The 10,546-nt window shown below is 37.8% G+C and overlaps 1 protein-coding gene across 1 annotated transcript in view; it reads left to right on the top strand.

Moving 5' to 3' along the window:
- The first annotated feature begins 6,276 nt into the window (after positions 1–6,276).
- Positions 6,277–10,546, top strand: part of LOC143038056 (alkaline phosphatase-like) — a 31,864-nt gene continuing 27,594 nt past the window's right edge. Inside the window, exon 1 of the mRNA XM_076206944.1 lies at positions 6,277–6,432. Coding sequence (XP_076063059.1) covers positions 6,354–6,432 — 79 coding nt within the window. The 5' untranslated portion in view covers positions 6,277–6,353. The remainder of the gene's footprint in view (positions 6,433–10,546) is intronic.

The following is a 10,546-nucleotide window of genomic DNA, read 5'->3' as shown; positions in this document are numbered from 1 at the left end:
GGCTGTTGAGGAAGGAAGAGTGAAGGCAGAAGATAGGGGTGAATGGAGAATGGTTGTGTATGGATAATGCTGGGATGCTTGGAAGGGAGTGTGTGTGTGTGGTGAAGGAGTATATGTGAATGATATTTTGACGTAGCCCGAAGGGATTTCTCCCCGTCTTCTCCTTTTCTGCATGAGGTGACGGAGAGGGGGGTCACCAATTAAATGAAGCGGCTTTGCTGTGGATGTGCTGTGTCATGCTACATTGCTTCTGACCCAGGGCAATGGGCGAGATGCAGGGATGACCCGTCATCCAGGAGGTGCCAAGAAAAGAGAAAGAGGGAGAGGTGGACTGGAAGAGGATTTATGCCTTTGATTTTGGCTACCTCCCTTGTAATAAGGAAAAAGCCTTTGGTATATGTATTTTTTTTAACTCACGTTAAATGCAGAACATTTAAACCTCTCCGTATTCTTTGGGAAAGAGGAGGGGAGAGTATCAAATGTATCAGATGCTTTCCTTATACATCTAAATATATTCCAGATCCAACGTTTATTCATTTGTGATCATTTTCACACAAACCTGCTACCTTTGGTTTAGCCCTTTCTGTACTGAGCATGTCATTTTCCTTTTATTCTGGCTGCCGCCAAACTGTCTTGAACGAAGAAAAAATCTCTTCACAAATCACTTAACAGTGTTATGAGAACAGTAAAAACTAAGACTCTCGATTCCCGACTGCACTGAAAATTATGAAAATTTTGAACGCGGTTGTTGCTCGCAAAAGTTAGCTGATCTTCACAAGGGAACTACCTGACATGTTTCTATTGACTTCGAAAAAACGCTGCTGAAATCATGCAAGATTCCAATTCTGCCCTGTGCAATGAAAAAGAACCCTTAACCCTTAACAGGTAAAGGTATTTTTGACAAACGATTCAGGTAAAGCGGGGTCTGACAGACAAAAAAAAAATACTTCTACTGCATTTATTGGCATAGAAATCAAAACATATGTACTTCAACTTATATTCTTCCATTTACATGCTTAAAAGCAACTATAATTGTTAGACATATATTTTAATGAAAATTAAAAAAAAAAAATAAGATATTGCTGACTTCAGAGGGTGCTTGACTGAAAACATGAAGCGGTTGGTCATCATCATTTTGTAGAGACCAATGTCCCAACTATCTTTAAGGAAAAGCAGAGGTACAACAAATGAATAGTAAATGTGTTCCATAAACCATGAAATCTGAAGAAAAAAAACGAGGTAATTATTTTGACTTTGATCAATTTTACGCAAAAATTATGGACTGGTTTTAATGAAATTTTCATGGAAGGTTGATACTAGGTCCAGCAAACAATCTATAAGTTCTTAATGGTATCTAAAATTATTATTTATAAGTTTTTATGGCTCTAAGCACTCCTGACTCAGCAAAACCCCATCCTTCGTTGACGGAAGTTTGTGGTCTCAGAGGGTTTTGAGTTTTCTTGAGAGGACATGAGTCGAGCAATTCATACATAATGCTAGTGATAATGAAGAACATATTTTATTGGATATATTGAAAGTGGAATTTGTGATACTGATGAATCTAATTGCAGTCATCGCAGATGGGGGTTGAATAGCCCTGACACACTGGTCTCATATGCAATAAATCATTTGAATAAGGAATATTTCCAGATGCAATGAAAATAGCAAAAGTAATACCGATATTCAAATCAGCCGACAAATCTAGTTATAATAACTATAGACCAATTTCACTATTACCACAGTTTTCCAAAATTCTTGAAAAGTTATTCACAATTCGCCTTGACTCATTTCTAACAAAAAAAATGACGTCATTTCCCATAGTCAATATGGATTTCAACGAAATCTTTCAACGTCAACAGCAGTAATGGAATTAATTGAAGAGATAACTAACAATATAGAACAAAAGAAAAAGACAGCCGGCATATTTATTGATCTAAAAAAGGCATTTGACACAGTAAATCATGAAATCCTAATTCGAAAAGCCGAATACTATGGGCTAAGAGGTAAAGTTATTGACTGGCTAAAAAGTTATCTAAAAAACAGGGAACAATATGTAGCCATTGAGGAAGAAAGATCACATATTCTACCAGTTACATGCGGAGTACCTCAAGGTTCAGTTCTAGGACCCAAACTATTCGTACTATACATTAATGACATTACAAATGTATCCAACCTTATGAAATTTATACTGCTCGCCGACGATACCACCATTCTATGCTCCGATATAAATTCCGACAAACTAATCAAGACAATTAATGAAGGATTATGTCAACTATCCAACTGGTTTTCAGCCAAGAAACTATCCTTAAACGTATCAAAAACTAACTACCTGCTTTTCTACAAAAATAATGAAAGCACTAAGCCGATCAAAATAAACGACGAAATTATTGAAAAAGCGTCCGTCAGTAAATTCCTAGGCGTGTATTTAGACGATCAACTTAATTGGAAATATCATATAAATCACGTGATCAATAAGATATCCAAAACTTTAGTAATTATGCATAAAATGAGAAATATCCTCAATGAAAATACCCTACGTACCATTTACTGTAGTCTACTACTACCATACCTAAACTATTGTTCAGAAATTTGGGGTAATACTTATCAAACTAATCTTCAAAAACAAGGCACTGCGTATAATTTAATCTGCAATGTAGGTTGTTTAGAACATACAAATCATTTATTTAAAAAACTAAATCTACTGAAATTCAAGGACTTAATATAGTACAAAACTGCCATTGTTATGCACCAAATCTACAATAAACAAATGAATCAAAACATATTGAAATTTTACTCAACTTACGAAACTCGCTATGCGACTAGGCATACAAACGACTTCTTTAAAACTCAATACAAAACAACCAAAAAAGGCCAATGCTTATCTATTATAGGTGTTAACACATGGAATAAACTGGAAAAGGAATTACTTAAGACAAAATGTTTATCAACATTCAAACGATACTTTAAAAAGTCTTTAATTTCAGGTATTAGTATATTGATGTTGTGACTGCATGAGGAGGAATGGGCGGGGGTGTGTGGGGTGGGGTAGTATGTGTGAGTAAATTTTGACGCAGCCCGAAGGGATTTCTCCCCGTCCTCGCCTTATATGCAAAGGGGGACGGAGAGGGGGGGTCGCCGATTAAATGAAGCGGCCTTGCTGTGGATGTACTGTGTCTTGCGACACTCGGATGTATGTGGGGGAATAGAGTGGCTGAGGTGTCCTAAAATGTGGCGAGATGTCACATCTTATGATGATATGAGAATAGTGTGAGAAGAAACATATTATTAACGGAACAGAAAATATCAAACATTTATATGTGATACAAATTATGTGATACAAATTAAATTTAAACAAAAAGAGGGAAAGGATAGAATAAATTACAGCTGTATGTGTGGGAATAGAGTGACTGAGGTGTCCTAAAATGTGGCGAGATGTCACATTTTATGATGATATGAGAACAGTGTGATCTTGTTGTGAGAAGAAACATATTAACAGAACAGAAAATATTAAGCATTTATATGTGATACAAAATATGTGATACAAATTAAATTTGAACAAAAGAGGGGAAGGATAAATCAATCAAATAAAATGTGGCGGAATGTCATGTTTTATGATAATATGAGTATAGTGTGACCATGATATGAAAAGAAACTCACATTACCAGAACAGAAATTAAACATTGTGATAAAAATTATTGTGATCAAAAGAGGGAAAATGGAATAAATAAAATAAATAAATAAAATAAATTAAATCAAACTCGGATGTATGTTTTTCTGTTGATAAAAAAGAAGAAATTATTATTTACCCATAAGTATAAATGATCAAACATTTATATGACATGAACAAACTTCAGGTAAAGTGGGGTCTGACAAACCCCACGCTACTCACACCTCAGGTAAAGTGAGGTCTGACAGACCCCACGCTACTCACACCTCAGGTAAAGTGGGGTCAGACGGGCTCAAAAGCTCTATAAAGCTTATATAGAGCAAGATTCAGGAATGACCCTATCACCCCATTAAACTACTCTACTCTATATGTAATATATTAGTATATTAAAAGTAAAAAACAAAAAAGTATGGGGTCTGTCTGACCCCACTTTACCTAAGAAGGGTTAAATAAAATTCTACGGGGTTATTTTGCAAGTGCAAACAAAAATGGATAACCTTATCAAAGTCAAGTCAGCCTTCTCCACGGTTCTGCCCAAGTTACAGTTATTCCAACATTAGCGTTGATCGTCGTGAGCTCTTCCAGCTTCTGAGCCTCTGAGTTCAAAGTCGCTCCCACGCTAAACAGCATAGGGGTGTTGTTCTCTAGAGAAACATCTACTTACTCGGCCTCGGGACTATGCGGCTCTACCTCGACTCCGTCCCCAGCGGACACCGATACGCATTCTCAACTGAGTCGAAGACTGGTGGGGGTAGATCGGGCGTGAACTCTGAACCCTGCGCTGCAAAACCAGCTGTCTACCACTGAGCCACGCCACTCACCTCTCAATATAAGAGAAGAGCAGTCTATAAGATTTAAGCGTATTGTGCACATCAGAATGACTTGTGTAGAGGCATGTCTGACATATTTCAGGATCTTCCTTTGGTCCTGACATAATCCCTCCTGGACACAATCCCCCCGGACAAAATCCCTCCGGACAATATCCCTCCTGGACAGAATCCCCCCAAGACAATATCCCCCCTGGACAGAATCCCTCCTACAATATATGTTTATTTATGTATTTTAATATATTAATGGATTTTAATATATATTCTCATATAATATTTGACTGTATATGTGAGTGTATGTTTATGTATTTTAATATAATATTTTCATATATGTTTGTAAGGTGTAGTAGTGAAGCAAATAACTTTTTTTCATAAAAGATTTATTCAAACAAGTATATAAATGTCTGTACTGTATTCATTAGCACCTCGGTAAGGTAAGGTAAGATGTTAATTGCTTTGCATGTGAAGGTATATAATGGGAGAGCTGCTAATCTGAATAATGTGGGGGGATTTTGTCCAGCCCGCTCACTTTTGTGGAGGGATTCTGTCCAGGAGGGATATTGTCCGGAGGTATTTTGTCCGGGGGGATTGTGTCCGGGAGGGATTATGTCCCGGATCCCTTCCTTTACAGAGGATGCTAAACTCAGTGAACAACACATACCTGCATTGAGGAGGCAAGAATGGTGGATGAAGAAATAGTCTCACTCCAAAATGACATAGATATAAGGCCAAAGTGAAAATAAATTATATCAAGGTAAGAAAAAATCTGATTACTACCCTGCAATGGAGAACAAAATCAAGTTATAATTTCCTCCAAAATCATATTTCGTAGACTGTGGCTTCAATACAGTCACCCTGTTTCTTGTCAATGAAAGGAACAAACTGAAAATTATTAAAGACAGGGATAGACTTTCGTGCCTTCCAACCTAATGTTGATGAGTTGATACCACCTCCTCAAGCACATTCATTTTGTTAATACTATGAAGACAATGAGATGCAAGTTTATCCTTTCATGTTGCTAAAACACTAAGATAAACTGGTTTACCAAGTTCTATTTGTGAAACCCGCACACATGTGTTTAGCCCAGCAGGGCGAAACGTTAAATATATTGGATCCCATACTCTGCGTTTGGCCTCTCTCCTACAGTGCTGTTGCAGTCGTTGCAGCTTTTACTCATACACTAGTCCTAATAACAGAAAGGTTTGTGTCTTCGTATATATTTGTGTTTATTGGAGGCACTAGGGGTGTTGCATAGGAACAAAGGGGGGCATCAGTTCGGAAAAATAGAAGAAAAAATGGAACCTCAGAGTTGGAACGCTCTAATCCCTTCCGGCGTTAGGGAGTACCATAGACTATAGAATACTCACTCTCTCACTCACTCACTCAATCATTCCAGTGGCCTTTAATCCTCTTGTAGAGCCATGACCACTGACGTAAAGTCTCACCATCTTCTCCAGATTACTCTTTACCTTGTATTCCTCATGAATTTCTCATTGTTTTTTTTTTTCTGGCTGCAATCTGGGTATTTTCTCAGTTCATGGTTAAAAAAAATTATTTGTGGAAAAATATAGTACCAGAAAAGACGAGGACCTAGAAAAGAAAAAGGCATGGGAAATTATGGTCTGACCACACGCGCAAGAAATGTGCCGGCACTGCAACTCGATTGGTTCTTTAAGAAAAGAAAAGAAAAGAAGAAGAAAAAATTATCCTGATGACGTCGGTCGACCGTGAGCGGCATTTATCTGTAGCAACCCTTGCGTTAGCAGTATATAAAAGCTCACGGGGTAGAGATACCAAGCTCAAAGACGCGAGCGTCTCAGTCGCACCAACACCTCGCACCTTCAAATCAATCACTCAGTATGAGCCCCTCTCGAACTTCTCGGGCTCTCTCTGCCATCTTTGCTCTTTGCATCATTTCCTGTGCTCAAGCCGATCTCCGTAAGTACACAAATCACGACTGAGAGCCGTGCAAAATCACAGAGGCAGTACTGTGTCACATAATTCCTGGGTATCAAAAAAGTTTAGACAAATTAGCATGATAACCTAAGCGGTACTTTTAAAATTTTCTGTAAACTGAAGTAGGTTAACCTAATAATACTGAATACATTAAGGAAATATTGAAGAAAAACGAAGATATAATGAAACGATAGCAAATAATGTCATAACAGGAAATGAAAAAGAAGTTAATTTTCTCAACGAAAGAAAAAGGTTTCTACTTTCAATTTATATGCAGGATCGTACCCGCATATAAAGAATAGGATTAGGAAAACATTAACAATATGTATCAATTACTTACGGTTGGCACAGGTCCCATAGAAAAAGGTAGGGGCCGGTAGGAACAATCGCGGCAAGCCGGGTACGCAAAAGTGTAAGTCCGTTTAGTCATAATCGTCCACAATGTCTTACGTACCTGTCTCCGGATTGTCTTACCGGCGTCTGGTGTGTCAATATGTAAGTAGTTAAGTATACGTTATGTTGATAGGCAATGTACTGCTACCCAACTTGTGCTCCTAACAACTGACTGTACTGTGGTCGACTGGCGAAAGTTTGGACAAACATAACTTTGCTAACTAGGAAGTAGGAATAACAGACTCAAATACTGTACTTAAAGTTGCATTTCGTTGGTTAACATCACTGCTTACACTGCAAAGGCTCATGAAGCTGTCTTAGTGCGATGATAACTCAGATCTCGGTAACGGAGTTCAGTACCTTGTATATAGCACTGAGCATACCATTCCGTAATGTTTTCTGACATAGGGTAATATTGCTTATGTTAAATCGCAGACAATACGCGGCGCTGGTTGATAATGCGTGCATCAAAGACCTCGAAGGGAGGTATTACGGCAAGAAGGGTAACGAGGGACACAAAACAACAACAACAACAAAACTACATAACGGAGGTAACGATAAAAGTAGCGTACACAGATAACTAATAATTTTTGTCAAGCAATATAAGGGGTGGCAGGTTCACAAATTGTTGTCGGGGAGATCATTATGTATGCATATATGTCTGTATGCATGTATGTATGTAAATATGACTGAATATATGTATATATTTATGTATGTATGTATGTATGTGTGTGTATGTATGTATGTATGTGTGTGTATGTATGCATGCATGTATGTATGTATGTATGTATGTATGACTGAATATATGAATGCATGAATTAGTCAGAATATATGTATGTATGTATGTATGTACTGGAGTAAACTCCACGGGCTTTATACTGCGCTGTAGGAATTATAAGCGGAACGCACCAGAAATATTACTTGATATGTCTTTTCTCGACGACAGTGACAAATAGATTAAACAACAGGAATTACTATTAGAAAGGCCTTAAAAATCCGAATGTTCTCACCCGATGTAATAAACTACATTTAGTTGGTAACATTTGGCTTTTTAATTCAAATGATCTCGGTATCCGTCCCTCTGATTTCTTCGCAATGGATTTACAATTTTGTTTAGAATTGCGCCAAGGTCCATTTTGTTTTTTCGAGTTTCCCCAAATAACTTGTAATCGTACCTCGTTTAATTTTTACTCTCATGTACTAATAGACCGCGCTAACGACGGTGCTGCCCTCCAGCGGATAATGTAGGAACTGGGAAGCCGGGAGGATTGAGCGGGAACTAAGGCTGTGTAGAAAAAAGAAACCGCCATGCAAATAAGAACAATAAAGTGTCAGAGAAGATTAGTCTCTCAATATGCAACTAATGGACATAGGAAAGTAACGCTCCCTGTTGGCCCTTGTCGATTATCCATTTGTACATATAGTACCCTCTCATGGTCTCTACGTTCAAGGTAAAACGAATACTATAAGGCACGTTGAGCACCCTCCACCTCCACCGTGACGTTATAGTAAATTCAGAGGGGGAGAGAGTGAGAGGTGAAAGAAAATGTAAACTTTAAAGAAAACCATCTGTATGTATGGTAAACTTTAAAAAATTACTCTATGATGTTCACATAATACTGAAATTACTTAGTATCACTTTCTTATCCTCAAATTATCAGTATCTGAGATATGACCGCCAGAAAAGTTATAAAAATGATTTCCATGATTTCACATTAGGTGGATTATATGTGCCACATAATTCAATCCATTTCTTTCTAAGTTCTTTATCTTTGGGTAGTGAAAAGAAATGTATATTTTCATCACCTCTCAGTCTAACGGCATTGCACTTTTGCACTATACAAACTGTTGTCATTTTTATATGTTATTTGTCTGCCTTAGCCCCTTTAATCAGAAGATGGAGCTTCGCTCCACACACTAGTGTGCGAGTGACTGACAGCTCTCGACCCGCGGAACCCTGGTCTCGATATTTCCGTTGACGTCATCATCTACCTGCGCAGTATAGTATTCGTTTTACCTTGTCTAGGTTATCCCAACAGTTGTGAGAGTCGACTTATACCACCGAATGGTCTCGGTTCGTGGCTTGGCTCGCGTGTGTATTTCTTTTTATTTATTTTTTTTTCTCATTCTCTTGTTAAATCTCTATATTATTGCGGTATCATCCCACGAATATATGATATAGGAAGAGTAAAAAAGGTAAGAAATATTGTAAAAAATATCATGATACACCAAAGTCCTTGCAATAGCTGCTAGAATGTATACATCTTTGGGGATTTATCACAGAGTTATCATAAAACACACACCGGACTTAAACACCACCATTCGTCAAATGTTATGGCCGTACAGTCAGGTCAAACCGAAAGCTGTCATATTTCTTCTCCTTTTATTCTAATGCTGGCAACTCCATTTTGTTTATAATTTCTTCGCATATTCTATCAGGTTGGCTAGAAACGTTTAGTTCCTGTTCTTTGAATTTGTGTGTGTGTGTGCTGTTGTGGATGTACAGTAGGTGCAGTGACCATATCACTGCAGCATACTGGAGTTAACTAGGTTTTATACTAGCTTTTTCCTAATTTCTTCGTCAATATAGTGGACTTTGTCAACAGTTTAGAAATATCTCCTGTAATCTTCTTGGTGTGCTTTCTCGGTGACAAATTTTCTATAAGCAACACTCCCAGGCCATTTTTTCTTCAACTCTTATCGTTATCATATTTCCTGTTTTAAAGTTTAATGATGATTTTTTTTTTTTACTTTCGACTATTTCAAATATTTTACATCTATTTGTATATAAGTCACCTTCTCACTCCAAGCTCTATTTATATATCCTATCTTGATCTTATAAAGACCAAACAAATGGTGTCGTTCCCGTCCGTTCTCTCCTGTCTTTTCTTTCAGAATTTTCTCTCCTTTAAACCTCTCTCCACCTCACCTTATGCTTAATAAGATACCAACTTCAAGGCATCTTCGTCTCTCTCCTCATAATCTTTGAATTATTAGCAAATAAATCACTGTAACAGTGTGTTCTGTCCATCGCGTCATTAGCGTAGGTCAAAAACATTACTGACGCCAAAAATTATCCTTACCAGACTTCATTACTCGCTTCCTTCCAAACTTACATTTTATTCTTTTATTCAATAAGTCCTTCGTTCATTCCAATAGACCCGTTTGAAATCCTCTTACGTGCTCAATTTTCCATATTATTTTTGTGAGATAACTTATCAAAAATTTTCTCCAAATCAAAGTTACAATGTCCACTTACCTATCTTCTTCTGCCGGACATCAGTCACTCTTGTAAAAAAAAAAAAAAAACTCAGTTTGTCTGGGTTCATATTGGTTGTCTGCCAGGCTTTTCCTCTTTTCTATATATTTAGCTCATCTGTCCTTCACAATTCTCTCATGCATCTTAGCTATCGCGCTGGTCAAGGAGAGGAACATGTAAAGGACAGGCGCGCGCGCAGGTGTCTCGCCAGCCATTGTCTAGGATCACGTGTTCAATTTGTGATCGATAACTATTAACTTCTCGGGTGAGAACTTCAATGTGAATGTGTATGTTTGTTTCGTCGTTGTCTTGAATCACGTGGCGCACTCATGACCGACAGTTTGTGCCCTTCAGGATAAGAGCTTCAGTGTGTGTGTGTGTGTGTGTGTGTGTGTGCATGTGCATGTGTTTGCCTCAGGGTAAAAAAGATGCTTGGACTTGCTG

Source organism: Oratosquilla oratoria, chromosome 23 (assembly GCF_046742065.1).
Source record: "Oratosquilla oratoria isolate Oo_2021 chromosome 23, ASM4674206v1, whole genome shotgun sequence".
NCBI lineage: Eukaryota > Metazoa > Arthropoda > Malacostraca > Stomatopoda > Squillidae > Oratosquilla > Oratosquilla oratoria.
Note: the sequence above shows the minus strand (reverse complement) of the source record. Positions and strands in the feature narration are given on the sequence as shown.